Source organism: Monodelphis domestica, chromosome 5 (genome assembly GCF_027887165.1).
Source record: "Monodelphis domestica isolate mMonDom1 chromosome 5, mMonDom1.pri, whole genome shotgun sequence".
Classification (NCBI taxonomy): Eukaryota; Metazoa; Chordata; class Mammalia; order Didelphimorphia; family Didelphidae; genus Monodelphis; species Monodelphis domestica.
This window is the reverse complement of record NC_077231.1, coordinates 37,359,593-37,378,064: the sequence shown is the minus strand read 5'-3', so window position 1 is coordinate 37,378,064 and position 18,472 is coordinate 37,359,593. Positions and strand designations below refer to the sequence as shown.

Below are 18,472 nucleotides of genomic sequence, written 5' to 3'. Positions count from 1 at the left end.
AGAAATTGCACCAGGGTGTTGGCAGTGTCAGAGGAGAGAGGTGGACATATAGGAGAGATGTTTTCTAAGGTAAAATCAACAGATATTGGTGACAGATTGGAAATGGAATGGGAAAGAGAGTGAAGAATGCAGGATAGCATCTGGATTGTGAGTCTGGATGACTGGGAGGATTGTGGAACCCTCAACACTGTTAGGGAAGTTGGATAGGGAAGGATTTGGGCCAAAAAAAAAAATATTATGAGTGGCCCATTGGATAGAGAGCCAAACCTGGAGACTGGAGTTCCTAGGTTCAAATTTGGCCTTAGGGGGCAACTAGATAGCTCAGTGGATTGAAAGTCAGGCCTAGAGATGGGAGATCCTAGGTTCAAATCTAGCCTCAGACACATCCAAGTTGTGTGACCCTGGGCAAGTCACTTGACCCCCATTGCCTAGCCACTCTTCTGCCTTGGAACCAATACACAGCATTGATTCCAAGATGGAAGGTAAGGGTTTAAAAAAAATTGACCTCTGACACTTCCTAGCTGTGTGACCATGGGCAAGTCATTTACTCCCCCTTACCTAGTGTTCTTAGTATCAGTTCAAAGGAAGAAGGTAAGAATTTAACAATAAAATAAAAAAAGATTATTATTTCAATTTTGGATATGTTGAGTTTTTGATATTTATGGGACATCCAGTCACAGATGTCCAATAGGAAGCTAGAGACGAGAGGCTGGAGGTTAAGAGAGAGGTTAGTGATGGAGAAGTAGAGATGAGAATCATCTGCATATGGATGATAATTTAATTCATGTGAGTTGATAAGATCACCAAGGAGAAAAGTGCATTCTCAGTGGTTTTCAAAAGTTTTGGTTTCTGGTCAAAATTTCTCTCTTTAAATCTCTCCCTTTAAAAACTATTGAGGAGTCCTCAAAGAGTTTTTGTTTATGTGAGTTATATTTATGGATATCTATTGTATTAGAAATGAAATATGTTAATAATTCTGAAAATAGTTTTGACCTAATACACACTTTGAAAGAATGTTATGGACCTTCAGGTAGCCCCAGATCACAGTTTGAGAATCCCTAGCATAGAGAGAGAAAAGGGTCTAAGACAGAACCTTAAGGAAGGAGGAGGTTCTGGAGAATGCAGTGTCACAGACCCAAAGGGAAAGACCATCAAAAGAAGAGGGTGGGGGGGGTCAACTGGGTGGCTTAGGGGATTGAGAGTCAGGCCTAGAGAAGGGAGGTCCTAGGTTCAAATCTGGCCTCAGACACTTCCCAGCTGTGTGACCCTGGGCAAGTCACTTGACCCCCATTGCCTAGTCCTTACCACTCTTCTACATTGGAGCAGAAGTGTATTGACACAGTATTGATTCCAGGACAGAAGGTAAGGGTTTAAAAATAAATAAATGAATAAAAAAGAGGGTGATTGATAATTATTGGAGGAGATGGACAAGAATCACACAAGATAGACAGGGGCGGATAGATATGATCCATATTATCAGAAAGAACTCTCTACTTGATGAGATCACAGTTCCACTTAAGTACTTAACCACTGAGAGAAAGCTTGGCAAAATGTATAGGGGTAAAGCAATGAAGTCAGAACACCTGGTTTCCAGTTATGCCCTTGACACATACTGTGTCACCAGGAGCAAGTCATTTCAACCTCTGGGTGACTCAGGAAATTCTAAGACAGACTATAAGTTACAAATGAGTCTGGACCAAGAAAAAAAAAGTCATCACTGTTATTGTTGATCCTTCTGTTCTAGTCTATTTAGTCATTCTTCTCAATGACTATCTTAATCATTGTCACTTTCCCTCTTTTCTCCTTGTCTCACCTAGTACATTTAATCTCTCTTTTACTTGCTCCATTTCCTTCTTCCTAACATCTGCAGGCAAGTATTCCTCAGAGTGCTCCCTTTGACTCTCTTCTCTTCATTCCTTAGACTCTCCTCCAAGGCAAGCTTATTCACTCCCAAGGGTTCAGCTAACACCTTTACACAATCTATATCTCCAGCTCTGATCTCTCTTCTAAATTCCAGATCAACATTCCCTGTGTCCCACTAAGATTCCTCAAATTCAACATGTCTAAAACAGCTTTTCCTCAAAAACTTTTCCTACTCCTGAATTCTCTATTTTTGTTTATCAGTCTATCATCTAGTTTCCCATATTTGAAACCTTGGTGACTCTCCCCTCTTCTTCACCTCTAATACCATTTCTCTCTTATGGTCTTCTGTAAGAGGCTACATGTTCATGTCTTAACCTTTCTTTCTCAGCCCTCACATAGCCTTTTATTTGTATTTCTTTCATTGGATCAAAGAACCACTTATTTAGATCCAGTGGAACTTAATGTATAGGTTTAGAACTTGGAGATAATCTATTCTAATGTTCTAACTTTACAAATGAGGACATTGAGGTCCAGAGACTTAAAGTAACTTGATAGAAGTCAAGGAAGCCAGGAGATGGCTTAAGTAACACTTAAGTTTAAGTAACTTGCTAAAGATCATACTGATAGTAAACAGGAAAAATGGATTTGAATCCAGTTTCTCTGATTCCCAAATCCAATGCTCTTTTCACTCTACTATTCCATCTCACCTGTACTTAGGTATTATTTTGTATAGATTTTTTATAAGTATCATATTCCTTGGTAACACATGATACTGAACCATGGATTACCACCTGAGGATTTATTTGAGATAGTCTTTTTTCATGTGGATAATTTTTTTGTTATTCTGAACTTGACAAATATCAATAAACACAAATATTTTATATGCAAATAAGAGTAGAAAAAGATTATTATGTGAAACTAAATTTCTCTTATGTACAGCTTAGCATTAAAAATATATATAATAAATTCAACATGTTAATTTCAAAGCTACCCTGGTTGTCTCACTTTGGATTTCCTTCTATTTTCTTTAGTGCATTTCAAATGTTTCATTGGGCTTCTTTTCTTTATATTTTTTACATCTTTTTTTAAAAATCACTATCATTAGCCCCACTTCTGGCTCATATTTTAAAAAATACTCCTTCTCCTAACAAATAAAATGGTTAAGAAATACAAATCCAAACACTGGCCATAAACAAAAATATCTGTCTCAGTTAGCACCTTTAGTCCCATCACCTCCAAATCCACAGTTGAGAAACATGGTTCATGAACATTCCTTTGGTGTTGTAGTTGGTCATTGCATTGATCGATGTTAGGTCTTTCAAAGGTTTTGTTTTCAGTGTTGTTATTAAGGGACAATTTGTTCTCTTGGTTCTGCTTGCTTCACTCTGCATCAGTTCACACATGACTTTCCAGTGACATAGCAGTATTCCATTACATAAATATGCCATATAATTTGACCATTCCCTAAAGTGTTGGAAAAGATGCTCAAAGATTTCTAAGGGATTCATTTTTCTTGCACTTAATGGCTTAATGAATGGTTGTTGACCATTTGAAGTAGCTACCAATGTGATCTTCCTCTCTACTAGATTATTTTCCATTTCAGGGAGTGGGGAAGGAAGGAGGTAGGAAAGATGAAAATTTGACTCAAACTTTTAAAACCACAAAGATTAAAAATGGGGGGTTTCTTCCTGTAATGGAGGAACAAAACAAAAAATATATTTTTTTAATCCTAAAGTGATTTTCCTTATGAGCAGTCCTAATGCCACTCCAGGACCTCTAATGACTTTAGGATACTTTAATATTTATCTCATCTATTTAAAATGTCTATTTTTGTGTATTTTCTAATGCCCATACTAATGACTACATTAGCACACACATGCAGCAACACTCCAAATGGCTTTTCCTTTTGGTGAACTGGATCAAATATGTTTGGCAACCCAGAACATACCAGTTCATGATGCCAGTTCATCTTGGAGCACCCCCACTGATGATTACTGAGATTTAATGATGAGTGGTCTTCATCCTCTTAAAATGCTAGTAAGATTTTTCAAATTTTACAGGGATGGACAATTTCAAAAGTCTCTGAAAAAGACCTGTTTACCAATTGATCAGAGAACTAATTTTCCTGATCTTCTCTACTAGGCTGTGGCCACACAGTAAATAGACATTTGTTGAATTGACTTGTTCCATTTTTATAGAATCACATAAAACTCTCTAAATCTTAGAGGTGAGGACAAGGCTGTTTTTCCTTGCATTTACCTTTCCTTTTCTGTGGCATCCTATTTTTGTCTTCGTGGTGAGGACCAACTAAGTTGCATGGCCTAAATTCCAGACCAGGAATTTCAACTATCTCTACATCTCTGGATCCTTGGACCAGCAGAAGGGTAGGATGACAAGGCAGGGATAACAGCTGTATGTTAGAGTTGATGGAGTAAGGATTTGGGCAGTCTCTTAGAAAACAGGCAAAGGGACTTGGAGAGAGAGAAATCCAGGGGAAAACAGACAGAAAAACTGGAAGACATAAATGCCTGAGGGACACACATGGACCCCTTTTGCTGTCACTTCCATCACTTGGCCCTTTTCCTCCTGACTCAGTATTTGTGTCTTCTCTTTTCATCCTCTCACCTTCCCAATCTTGGCTGCTGCCCTCATTGATCCTCCCTTTTCTCTCCTGTCAGTTTCCAAGTTGGAGTGGTACCAGGTCTCAGACCACCTCTCCTGTCCCCCACAAACAGACATGGGACAACACCCTTAGAATGACACATGCCACTGCATGACACAAGATGACACATTCACACCCCTCCCATTCTCCCCCACCCCACACACTCATCCACTCACCTCTACAGGCAGACTCAGACACCTTCCTTCCTTTTGCTGTTCTAACCATGCCTGCTACTCCACAGGTGAGGACATTCCAATCGGAATTCATTCATAATTCGTCCTCAGATACGGTACATGTCCAGGCACACATTCCCAAAGACATCCACACGCTTATACATTCCAATGGTACCATCTAAAATGAGGTTTCCACACATACAGAGAGATTTGCACACTTGTACAGGCACAAACGTACATATGTACACCTTTACAGAGGGTGAATTTGAATTCATTCTTCCCACCCTTCTACCCCCAGACTGTGGTTCTCTGCTGTTTCTCCCGCCACTTGGTTTCAGTCACTCTTCGTTGTCTCCCCACCCCCCACCCCAATCTTTCTCCCACGCTCTCTGCAATCCTGTCCTGCCTCTCTCTTCCCTCCCCCATCTCTGGGACTCCCCTGACCACTGCCCGCAGTGTCTCCCTCCTCCCCCAGGCCGGCTGTCTGGGGTTCCTGGGTGGGGTGGTTTCTCCCCCGCGTCCCATTCTCAGACCGCAGCCTGTGGACTCTTGGGGTGGGGGGTAGGGGCGGTAGAAGCTGAGGTGACGTCGAAAGTACAGCCCAATGCGGGGGGCGGGGTGGGGGAAGGCGGGACTGCGGCTGGGGTAACCGGACTGGGGGCTCCAGGGCCAGATCTCTTGCAAGTCTGCATTTGCCGCTCCCTCTGCCGGCCACCTGACTTGCCTGGTTTGGCCTCGACGGACCCGGGTAGGGGGGAGGAGTGAGGCTGAAGCGCGTAGGAGGGAATCCCGAGGGGAGGGGTCCACAGCCGGTGCTTAGACTGGGGGGCGGGAGCCCTGAAGCCAGGGACGGGGGGGGGTGAGCCCCGACGGCCAGCCAGCCAGCCAGCTCCGCAGGCAGAAGAGTCAGAGCTCCGTAAGGCCCTGCTGTCCATTGTCTGAGCCCCTCTCCCGTGCGCCCCTGTGTGGAGGCCCGGCCTGGCCCGGCCCGAGCACCCTCCTTGTCCGGACCCCAGCTATAAGAGGTGCTGCTGCTGCTGTCCTAGGAGACTCCAGGCTGTCAGCCGGGCCCGGACCTCGCTTAGCAACCCTGCAAGCCATGCTGCAAGCCGTCACCTGGACCAGGAATTTTTAGATCCGATTCGGGGATCCTGGGAACCGGGGCCCACGCCGCCTGTCCTGCCCCGCCATAGCGGGAAGCAGTCTAGTCCCAGCTCGCCAGAGACTGATAATGGGGGCCGAAACTCTGCTTTTGAGCTGGGGAGCCGCAACACTGCTGGCGTTCGCGGCTATGCCTGGAGTTCTGGCCGCCAACAGCAGCGGCAGATGGTGGTGAGTGATCCGAGGTCAGGGGACTCTGGAGTCGGGGCTGCTAACCCCACGTTTTCCACTCAAGTCTCAAATACACGGAGACAGATGGACAGACCTGAGAGACATTGCGCATTCTTACACATACGCTCCATTCCTTGGGGGAGGGGGAGGAAGAGGAGGGAAGAATTCTCAGAGAATAAGGCTGGGAGGGAGAAAGAGCCTGGGAGACTAAAGAGGGGCTCGGAGCTGTCCAGAGCTGTCCAAAGTTGCAGTCTGAGGCTGCGGCTTTGGTGGTATAGTTCCTCTCCGAGACTCTGGTCTCAGCTCTTCTGTGCTCCTGGCTCTGCGACTCCTACTAATCCCAAGAACTGCACATCTCCCAACACTTCTCCCCTTTCCTCTAAGTTTGCTGCTTTTCTCCCTTCTACGCCCCCTCCCCGCCCCCCAATCCAACTGTAGCTCAAATGGTCACACCGGTCCTGGGTTTTCCTTGATTCAACCGAACTGCAGTTTCTCTCTCTCTCTCTCTCTCTCTCTCTCTCTCTCTCTCTCTCTCTCTCTCTCTCTCTCTCTCGCTCGCTCGCTCACACACACACACACACACACACACACACACACACACACACACACACACAGGAACAGAGAGTTTGTCATCTGTTTGGGTCTCAGTCAATTGCCACTCAGCGGTCTACACAGAGCAGTTGTGTGTCGCGGGTTGGGGAGGGTGTGTGCGTGTAGAATGGGTATGTCTGGGGACAGAAACTGCCTGGGAATCGAAATGCAAGTGCCTAGTTCCAATTGTAGAGGAGCCTCTGAACCCAGGCACCTGGGTTTTATGACTATGATGCTTTCATCATCCTGCTGCAGTCTGACTTCGTTGCAGCAGAGAAGGGAATACAGTGGTTTGGTAGACATTTACTACCTGTTTGTTGAATGAAACGGAATGGGATTGGGTAGGGTGTCAGCTCTTTTGGTGGGGCTAGACAGGGATCTAAGAGTCCGAGCTAAGCCTGAGCCCCTGACATCCGTGTCCGACCCCAGGGGAATAGTGAATGTGGCGTCCTCCACCAACCTGCTGACCGACTCAAAGAGCTTGCAACTGGTGCTGGAACCAAGTCTGCAGTTGCTTAGCCGCAAGCAGCGGCGGCTAATTCGGCAAAACCCGGGGATCTTGCACAGCGTGAGCGGAGGTCTGCAGAGCGCTGTGAGGGAGTGCAAGTGGCAGTTTCGGAATCGACGCTGGAACTGCCCCACGGCTTCAGGGCCCCACGTTTTCGGCAAAATAGTCAACCGAGGTGCGCGCTGGGGAAGTTGCTGGGCTGGGAGGAAACAGTCTGGGAGAGGGCGGGAGGGAGGAGATTGTGGGACGAGGCGGACAAAGGTCACACTAAGGGATAGGTAGATTTCTGGGGCCGCTTTAGCCAAGATACCGTCAGCCCTGGGCTAGGAGCGGATTGGAGCTCAAGTCCCAGAGCGCATCCAGACACAATCAATCAATCGACAGATGGGGGTTGCCCACTTTCTATGTGGTGTGCAGGACACTACCCCCACCCCAAATCCTATTTTCTCCTCTCTCTTCCAGGGAAGCTGACACTTAGCTGCTCCTAGGAATTAGATAGCTCTCGGTCACTCCAGTACAGTACAGCAGAGGCTGCGCTGCGGGGCGGGGTGTAAGTGTAGGAAGTTTAGATACCCATAAGTGGCTACCGAGGGCGCCGGATCAGTTCAGTCTTTCCAGCCTACCCATCTTTTCCTTTCAAACTACCCCCTTCTTTTCCAGATGAAGGCTAGAGAAACTGAGGCAGGAAGGAGCTGTAGGCTCCATTTCTTCATCTTCAACTACCCTTAGCAATCAAAATGCTTGCTGGATGTGAGAGTGTGTGTATGCTCGTGTCTTGCGGTTTGCAAGCCAAGGAATGTAGGGGAATGTGTCTATGCATATGCCCAGAACTCCTGGGTCCCAAATGATGTTTCCAGAACCTCCCATCCACCGGTAACCCCACCATCACCACCTACCCCAGTGACACTCATTCTTCTTCCGCTACCAGGATGTCGAGAAACCGCCTTTATCTTCGCCATCACATCTGCTGGAGTGACACACTCTGTCGCTCGCTCCTGTTCCGAGGGTTCCATAGAATCTTGTACGTGTGACTACCGGCGGCGTGGCCCTGGGGGTCCGGACTGGCACTGGGGAGGTTGCAGTGACAACATCGATTTTGGCCGCCTTTTTGGTCGAGAATTTGTGGATTCTGGGGAGAAGGGGAGAGACCTGCGTTTCCTCATGAACCTTCACAACAACGAGGCGGGGCGCACGGTAAAGGGAGTGTGTGGTGGTGGGGGGGGAGATGCATGATGAGGGGGATAAGAATTTCATAGTAAGGACTCACAATAAATTTTAAAAAACCAGACCTCGGCTTAGCAAGAGTGTGGGTATGCGGAAGAGGGGGCAGTTAGTGTGCCCAGGTTAGCAAGGTTATGTGGGGGTCGGGGTGAGGATGTGGGTGTAGGTTAAGGTAAATTTATGTGAGAGCAGATTGTGTAGCCGAAAAGCCTGGGAAAGCTGGGCTTAGGTGAGCGGATCCACTGGTCAGACAACCCAACCCTGGGGATAAATGGCCGGAAAGGCTTTGGAATCGGAGGATAAGAGACGGCGGAGAGACAGTAGAAAACAGCTGGCCCAGTTTCCTCCTTTACATATTTTGATTTGCCCAGTTAAGTGGTAGATCCAGAGCTCCAGCACAGCCTTTTCGATTCCAAATGCAGTGCTTTCCCCACTTCGAAGGCAAGTCAGCAGGAAAGAAAGGAAGCGGATGGAATTAAAAGGTCCAGCCACTGTGGTCTTGCCTGCCCTAGGAGGGGGCTGTACTTAGGGAAGGTGACCGGATGCTTTTAAGGAAGTAGGATGGTCAGGCGAAGCTACAGAAAATGACGACTGTCTCTTTCCCACAGACAGTGTTCTCGGAGATGCGCCAAGAGTGCAAGTGCCACGGGATGTCGGGCTCGTGCACTGTGCGCACGTGCTGGATGAGATTGCCCACGCTCCGCGCGGTGGGCGATGTGCTGCGGGACCGCTTTGACGGCGCCTCGCGTGTGCTCTATGGCAACCGAGGTAATAATCGCGCATCCCGCGCGGAGCTACTGCGCCTCGAGCCGGAAGACCCCGCCCACAAGCCTCCCTCACCGCACGACCTCGTGTATTTCGAGAAATCGCCCAATTTCTGCACCTACAGCGGTCGCATGGGCACAGCGGGCACCACAGGCCGGGCCTGCAACAGCTCTTCCCCTGCCCTGGACGGCTGCGAGCTCCTGTGCTGCGGCCGAGGTCACCGCACGCGCACGCAGCGCGTAACTGAGCGCTGTAACTGCACCTTCCATTGGTGCTGCCACGTCAGCTGCCGCAACTGCACCCATACGCGAGTGCTGCACGAATGTCTGTGAGGGAGCCTGTGACCCCACAGCCTCCGAGGAACACTACTACCCTCTGGCCTCCTGCCCAGCACTGCAGTCATCCCCCACCCCCACCCCGGCAACCCTTCACCCCGGGAATCCCAGGAATTCCCAGGCCAGAATCCAGGCCCCTCATTTCCCATCGTCCTTGAATGTCCCTATTCCATCCCTCCCCTCCTTCACAGACTCTCTTGGCACTCCTCTGTCCTATCTCCCCATTCCATACTTCCCAGGTCAGTCAAGGGAACCCCAAATCTCTTGCTTGGGGTGAACCGGAACCCACACTGCTATAAAGGCCGGTGTGTGAGCCCTCCCGTCTTTCTCATAGCAATCCCCCCCTCCCCCCCCCCCGCGCCCCCCGAGTTTTCCCTGGGGGAAATACTCTGCAGCACTGCTTCCTTCCTTCTCTTCTGTGAAGTCCTGAGCTCAGACCCATTTGCACCCAGCACAGAAAAGGAGATGATTTCAATTCTTCCAACCTCCTGGGGCTTATAGAAGTTAGAGAGAGAAACCACCACCGGCTTTGATAGTGGACTTCCCTAGCGTCCTTCCGCTCCGCATAGTCCTTCTTTCTTTTCTCTCTTTTCTTTCTGATTCCTCCCACTGTTCTTAGCTCTGTCTTTTGCCTTTTCTCCTCTGGTCCCCACAGACTTTCCTGGGCAGAAAGCTGGGCAGGCAGCGAGACCTGGGACCCAGCCTCCACGCATCAAACTAGGCAGTGCCCACCTCTCTCCTTACCTAAAGAAGGGGCAGAAAAGTTCCAGGGGCGGTCAGCTGTAGTGATGTGTCTAATGGGGTTAGGGAGACCCAGAAGAGGTCACCTTCCACCCAGCCTCTGTGATGGGGCCATTGAACAGCTGTGAGTTCTGCCTACTATGTCCCCACTCTCACCCTTTCCCAGCCTCCTCCCTAGTCAGTGTGTAAATAATTTGCACTGAACTGTGGATACCAAGCTGAGGATTTGGTTCTTGTAAATAAAATATTTATTGTGCTGGGTCCCAGCCTGATCCACAGTACCACCCCTACCTCCAGACTCTGTTCCACAATTTCTCCTCTTGTCCTCTGGCCCTGCCCTGTTCCTTCTCCCATTTCTCTTTTATAGATTCACAAAGATATCTTTGGTCACAGAAACCAACATTTCTCTTCTGTGCACCCATTGTCCCCTGTAGTATTCTCCTTTGCAGAATAAAATCTCTATTTTTTATCAGTGATATAAATGGCTTTTTCCTTGAACATTCCATTGTTGGTGCTAACCCCACTTTTCCTCAGCAAGGATTTTTCTATTTCCAGCAGCCCAGGGGGAAAGAGAGGCCTCAGGAAGGGGTAATATGAACAGACTTGGGCACTTAACAGGGGTCAGGCCAGAGATTCAGGATCTTTGACCTCCAGTTGACCCTGCTGAGGCCACTGGTGGACCCTCTTCTCCTGTGGAAAGGGGACAATTAGGGAAGTCCTTAATGTGGGTCCTCTGTCACTAAAAAGCTGTGTGATCTCAGAAAAGTCACTTATCCTCCTCTACACCTCCATTTATGTTATTTTGTGTTACATTATAGAATGATAGGACTTAGAGACGGAAAGGATCTTGAGATATTATCTAATATAACCCTTTCATTTTCTGAAGGAGAAAATTGATGCTTAGAGAAGTTAAGGGACTCATGTAAAGGCTCCTCAGCTATCAATTAGCAGAGATTGGATTCAAACCCAAGCCTCTTACCTCAAATTCTAGTCATCTTTCCACTAAACCATGATCCCCACTCTAATCCACTTCTTTCCTTCCTGCTTACATGATTCCTGAATTTCTTCACTGGCAGAGTAGGAATCCATTGTACCTGCCCAAATTAACTCCCAGGGTTATTCATGAGATCATAGATGTAAAAGTGCTTGGAAGTAAAAACTTCAGTGAAACTGTCAGGCTTGATGATGATGATGATGATGATGGGAGTGAGGCTCCAAGGCCCATCTGTCCTGGCTGGAGCTTTGAGAATTTTTTAATAGGAAAGAAGTCACAGAAGACAGGCAACTCTCCTAGTAAGGCTACTAACACCAAAGAGAACTTCCACTCTGAAGTATGGAAGTCCCAAGAAACCCATGATGGCATTCTAGATTTCAAAGATCAGAACTGATGGGTAAGAATCAAAGGACCACAGGATTTAGAAATGAAAGGGATCTAGGAAGGAAGCAGAGGGCAAAGGAATCAGGAGCCAAATTCTATAAACACAATCTTCACCAAAATGTCATCTTAAACTCATCCCATAAATGCTGAATAACTTCCTCAACCCTGGCCCCAAGCCAATGCTGTCTAAAACTGGACTGTGGTCCTTACACTAAACAGAGCATCCATTCTACACTGGACAAGTTCTTAAGTGCCTCTATCCTAACCTAGACCTAAGCAGCACCTTCCTCATGAACCCTGAACCCTAATCATAACCCTGACTGTTTATCATTTACCAAATCTCCTGTGCTTCTCAAAAGGCAAAAACCTTTAAGCTAAGCATCCAGCCTTTTCCTTATACTTACCCCATGCACCAGCTAAATCCTGGTCCTCAGCCCGAAGGGAGAAAGAATGAATTAACTCTGGAGAGGAGAAGGTTTTGAGGAATGGGGAATGCAAGGGCATGTGGGGACAGTGAAAAGCATAGAGAAGAATGCCCCAGGGAAAGCATCTATTACAAGACTGAACCTAGAGAGCTTCTTTCTCTTTCCATTGTTGGACCCCTCAACCCAGGAAGCTTCTGTCTCCCTCATTACTGCACCTTAGGGAAAGGAGGTGAATGGAAATAAAGAAGTCTGAAGACAAGGAAGAGGTGCTGTGGCCTTGGAGACCTGGGGTTCTAGTTCTTTCCCCAGAAGTTGTATTACTGGGGACATCTTGCTTGATTTCCCCCTTTTCCTGTCCAATAGAGCTAATGTCAGCTGCCCAGTGACTACCTCACAGTCTGCATGAGGACCACATAATGGAGCTAGGTAAGAGACATCGATCTGGACAGCCCCCTCCAAGTGTGGAGAGCATATCTCTTCATTCCAAGACTTCTTAGGAAACTGGGAAGCAGGAGAGGCAGGCCACTTAGAAAGCTAGAATGGGATCATCTGGGGCAGGGGCAGGGGCAGGGGCAAAGGAAGCTTTGCTCAAGTAGGAGAAGGAAACCAGTGGCACTACCTTGTTCCAGTTGGTGCCAGAGCCCTGGCATGTGGGCTGGCATTAGTGAATCAAGGGGTGGGGTTGCCACTGAAAAATTCCAGGATTGGAGGGAGGAAAGGCAGGAAGGACAGACCTAAGAGCTGGGTGGAGGGGTTGGCATGCATCAAGTTGTCTGGGGGGTCCAGCATGCCTGTAGCAAACGCCTCAGCATTTGCACCCTGGAAAAACCTTGTCAGTGGGGCTGCAAATACCCTGGGGTTCAGCTCCCCACCTCCCACCCCCCTTAGCGCCAGCTAAATCCTGCTCACCAGCCCAGAGGGAGAAAAATAACAAAGAGAGGAGAAAATAAGCTGTTTGGCTGTGGTGTGAGCAGGAATATCCATGCCGAACTGCCCACCACTCACCCTTACTCACTCTTTCCACACCCAGACAGGGCGTCCAACTTGAGACAGAGCCCCCCCACACACATGCACATTCACACACACACACACACACACACACACACATACACGTCTGGGCTAAAAGCAGCATCCAGTGAGAGGCAGGTTATAAATATGCCAGGGGAGCTGCCTTCAAATAGCTCCCCTGTCATTCCCTGAGGAAGGGCCAGGTGTGGGGGTGGTTCCTAGGAATGGAGAGAGGGTTACCCTACACCCCCAGGTCTAGGGTTGAGGAACCAGGTTGGGACTCCCCTGGAAGGCCATGGGGCCCTTTTCCAAGAATCCCTGCAATGAGCTGCCTTTTCTATGGAGAGTAGCAACAGCAGGGCCCCAAAGGGTCCTGGACACTCTGCTGCAAATCAGGATTTTGCCCAGGCCGGAGAAGCAAAGGGGTCACAGGGCTGCCCCAGCCAGGCCTGGTGGGATCTCCTAAGGATATGGCCCAGAGGAAGGTCAATCTCCAGAGAAACCCAAAGGGCATCCCCTCCCTCGTATTCCTGCTCTCACACAAATAGATCCGGGGACCAAGAAGCCCCTCACGGGCCTGCATTCCCATTCTGGAGGGCTGTAGAGACAGATAATAGACATCCACATCCACACGCCACAGAGACAGGGCCAGCAGCTTGAAATAACTCTCCCATGGAAGCCTGAGTCTGCTCAGAACAGACCCGGGACCAGCCTGGGAAGTAAAAGTCCTGGTTTCCCCCCCTGACCAGGGGAAGGCTTGGGGGTGGGGCAGTGCTAATTCTTCCTCGACCTCCTCTGGTCGAAGTGAAATGGGGGAAATGCTCCCTGCGACACCCTGCCTCTCCGGGGCTCCTGCTGGGCCTGGGGGACTGACTGCAGGTGAGGCAGGTCCTGGCGATCTCTCTCCAGAAGGGCCGTGGGAGACGCCAGCCTCTGAGACCTGCGCGGAATGACATGGTCACAAGGTGCCATGCTGAGCGAAAGGGTAGGAGAATGCAGCTCCCTCCCAGGACCTGTGCCCTCTCCTTCCTGGCCCTCCCCCACATTAATCCTCGGAAGTGAGGGGGCGACCCAGGCAGTCCTCTGGGTTTTATTGTGGTCCTTCCCTCTCCCCATTGGCGTCTAATTAACTCCTCCTGCCTCCTGGTTTTGTGTGCCCCCTCCCTTACCCCACCTTGTTGCCCCGCCCCTCCGCTCGTCCCGCTCCCCCCCAAAGGACATTCCAGCCCAGTCAGCCCATCGTGCCAGGGCAACCAGGGCCGGACTTTGGCCTAATCCTCCCGCCGCCTGGCCAGGCTGGGGGACCCCCACTCACCTCCCCATCTCTGGGGACTGCCCGACTCTGCTGTGGCGGAGACACACAATCAGGACAAAGGCGCAGGCCCCGGGGGGCTAACTCAGCCTTCACGCCCAGGTTGTGGGGCATTTGGGGAGTTTAATGAATTGTCCATCATGCCTTTCAGGGCTGGCCCGTCAGGCTGGATTAATCTTCGGAGCCCTGGTGGGGTAGGAGACACTAAGCCTGTATTTATTACTCTCCCATTGTCACTAATTGAGGTAATTATCTGTGACTCTGGCCCTGGCCAACAATGCTGCATTCACTCCCCCGACCTCAGATGGGCCTGGCTCTCACTCTCAGCTCCCCCCTCCCCAGCTCCTGTCTCCCCCAAACCCACCAAGGGCCAATTCAGACCCCGGAGCATCTTGGGAGAATGGGCAATATCCCACATAACTGGGGAGCTGTCCACATTCTTGAAAAAGGTACTAGAAATTAGTGTTGGGGATCGTGAGGGGCAAAGATTTTGCTGGCAGAGGCTGGCTAGCCCGTTCAGAGGCTTGCTTATGACATCAGTGATGGGATCTTCTGTGATGATCCCCGCACACTTCACTTCTAGGGACGAGTGACATCATTCAGGTGGAGAAAATCTTCTGATCCACTCTCAGATCCTGGCAGCCTCCAATACCCTGCATTATACAGAACATGCAGTTCCCCCACTCCATTCCAGACTTCTGCCTTCATCTCTCTTGGACTCCAAAACCCTCTACAATAATTTCCAGGGTGGCTTGGTGTAGGGGGAAGAAGATGGAACAGAGATGGAGGGGATCTATACTTCCAGGATGTTCTGGGGCTGGGGTCAGCAGAGAACTCAGGGGAAACTCCATGATGTATGGCTTTGGGGAAGGGCCTGTATACAAACTAATTTAGCAAGGGCAGATGGGGTGTAGTGGATAAAGCAGAAAGATCTGCATTCAAATCTAGCTTCATACACTTGTTATTGTGTGATTCTGGGCAAGTCACTTATTTCTTCAAATGTAAAAAGGGGAAAATAACGGCACCTCCCTTACAGGGATCAAATGAAACAATATGTGTAAATCTCTTGCCACATAGTAGGTGCTATATAAATGCTTATTCTCTTCCTCTTTCTTTCTCCTTCTCCAATATACTAAAGATTCCCACATCTCTGGGTCCATGCAGGGACTTTGTAAAAAGGCACATGAGCCTGTGAGGAGATGGGAGGCAGGTGACAAGTCCTTGAGGATAGAGATCCCACAAGACATCCTTTTTTAGTCCAATGTTTCTTTGATCTGCTAGGGAGAGGGCACAGCTACTTAGCTCTGTCTGTGGAAGTATCAATGATAAGCCTCAGGACAAGAAGTCTGTATCTCTTTGATGGAGTTGGCCTGTCCCTACCTACTCCAATTTCACTGTCTCCCTCAAATAAAGATTTGCTAAAAAGGAAAAGTGCCATTCTAGGCTAGCATCTAATTCAGTTTGCAACCTATGATATGCAAATATAAAATGAAACTGCCCATGCCCACAAGCACACAAGTCTACTCAGAGGAGTCACATCAGTTAAAGACTTCTGGGATCTAAAAGATTATTGGGAGGGTCAAAGATCTATAAACCAATACCTTGTGTTCCTAACTGGATACTGTGGGAGTAGCTTCTCAGGAAGGGAAGGAGAGCCTGCCTCCAGCCCTGGAGAGACAGAATGAAGGTGGGACTCCAAATTTTTCCACCCACTAGCTAATGAATATTCCTAAAGTACTATCTTAAGCAAGTTCTTCATCTTCATAGTGGTCATTAGGAACTTCCCAAACAAAATCAAGTTATCAAAAAAAGTAGGAGGAGAGAAAACAGACATGGTAAGTGCCTACTTGTGCCAAGGACTGTGCTAAACACTCTTAAGAGTATTATCTCATTTGATACAACTCTGTGAGTTAGGTGCTAGTATAATCCTAATTTTACAGTTTGGGAAACTGAGGCAGACAGTGACTTACCCAGGGTTACCAAACTAGTAAGTGGGTCACATTTGAACACAAGTCTTCATGATTCTAGCCAATCTATCTCTATCCATTGCATCACCTACCTTCCTCTACTATATATTTATTACATGCTTACAAAGTTCCAGGCAACACACTGTATGCTACGGGTACAAAGAAAGGCAACAAATAGTCCCTGTCTTCAAAGTGCTCACAGTCTAACGGAGCAGGTGATATGCACATATGTATAGGAGAAAATGGAGATAATCAACAGAGAAGGCACTAAGTGTATTAGAGGAATTGGGGAATGACTTCCTGTAGAATGTGGGGTTTTAGGTATGGGCTGAAAAAAGCCAGGGAAGTATCAGCTTAATCATTCATTGGCAATCCACCTGTTGCCATATTTTCTTTCCATCTTTATGATACCATTGACATAGGGTGGGAAGAGACCTCAAAGGTCATGTAGCACAAACTCTCCTTAAATCCTGGGTCCCATCTACAACAACCCCAACAATGGAGCCATCGAACATTGGCTTAAAGACTTCTGATAAATGGAATTAGTCACTGTGGTGTACGAGACAGAGTTCTGACCTTAGAGCCAGAGAACGTTAGTCGGAACCTCAATTCTGCTACTTACTTAACTGTGACCAGGCCAAATCAGTGAATGTCCAGCCTTTAATTTCCTCATTTGTAAAATAAGGGAATTTGCAATGATTTCTCAGATCCCTTCTAGCTCTGATTCCAATGTAGGGTGCATGCGTGTTCGGGTAGGGGTGAGGGAGGGAATTGGAAGAGGTGTCCACTAGGGAGATTTTAAAAACCATTTAGTCCCCTCTGCCTTATAAATCTGGGACTTTCTTTAAGGGGTGAACAAGGGAATACCTTTCTCCAGTCAAACTTCATGGTGGCTACAATCACAAGATACACACACATACACACACACACATACACACACACACACACACACACACACACCGTATCTAAGCAAGTCTGAGCCTGGGCCCTGGACCCCAGAGTTCTTCTTCTGTTTTGTTTTTCTCTTGAGCATAAATGAACAAACTATGATCCTGAAGTGGGTATGTCCAGGCGTGACACAGTCTTATGAGGCTTGGGGGCTCCTGGGTCCCTGAGCTGCCTGACAGCATGAAGAAGGGTCTTCAACTACATCCATTTCTGAGACGGGGACCACGCTGGGCCTGGCTTATCAGAAGAAAAGTATTTTGCTTGACAGCACAGAGTTGAAGTGAATGTGAAAAGTTAATTCAGTCATCCCATTTCATACTTCATATTTTGATGTTTAAGTATTAACCTAACAAGAAAGAATGACAGTAGTTTTAAGTAACCACTATTTGTTTAAAAAATTATAACTCTAAACTTGACAATTATTTGCAAACATGAGCATTTCCATGTGTACAGAACAGAAAAAAAGGTTTGTATAAGAAACTGAATCTCTATTACGTAAAGTTTTCATTTTAAAAAAGATGGTAAAGTCATTGTTTCTAAGTTGTTTTGTTTGTCTCACCTTTTGAATCTCCTTTTGTCTTTTTAAGCCCTTATCTTCTATTTTAGAATTTATGTTAAGTATCAGCTCCATGGCAGAAGAGAAGCAAGGGCTAGGCAATTGGAGTTCAATGACTTGGCCAGGGTCACACAGCTAGAATCTAGAAATTCCTGTGTCCAAGTCTGGCTCTCTGTCTACGGCACCACCTACCTGCCCTTGAACCTCTTTTTGTTCTCATCTCTGCTTAAAAAAGTGAGATAGCTAGGTGACTCAGTAGATGGGGAGCTAGGCCTAGAGATAGGAGGTCCTGGGTTCAAATTTGACCTTAGATACTTCCTAGCTGTATCACCCTGAGCAAGTCACTTAACCCCAATTTCCTACTTCTACCTTGATCTACCTTGAAAACAATACTCCCTTTTCCCTTATTTTTTAGTATCACTATTATTAGGACTACTTTCCTTCCCAAAACCCATCCTCACATTGAGAAAAAAGAACCTTATAGTAAACAAACAGAATTAAACAAAATAAGTTCCCACACTGGCTATGTTCAAAAATATATGTCCCCTGGACTTCCAGGAAAACATGGCAGCAGTGTAGATGCAGGACTCCTCCTCTCCTCATCATTTACCAATATATACTACCTCAAAAGGCCCCCCAAAAATCCAAATTCATATGATTGAAGGTACTCTACAGTAGGGTGCAACA

The 18,472-nt window shown here is 47.7% G+C and overlaps 1 protein-coding gene across 3 annotated transcripts in view; it reads right to left on the bottom strand.

Moving 5' to 3' along the window:
• Positions 1-14,749, bottom strand: part of WNT10B (Wnt family member 10B) — a 46,928-nt gene extending 32,179 nt beyond the window's left edge. For 2 of the 3 annotated variants that reach the window (XR_008912071.1, XM_056798338.1), the window contains exons 1-2: positions 14,318-14,749; positions 8,026-8,258 (exon numbers count right to left, since the gene is read on the bottom strand). Coding sequence is in view for 2 of the 3 variants with exons in the window: in XM_056798338.1 (XP_056654316.1) it covers positions 8,026-8,142 (117 nt within the window). In the remaining variant the exon portion in view is untranslated. Of the gene's footprint in view, positions 1-8,025; positions 8,259-8,703; positions 9,512-14,317 lie in introns of those variants that run through there. The other variant, XM_056798339.1, reaches the window with a different exon arrangement.
• Positions 14,750-18,472: the final 3,723 nt, after the last annotated feature.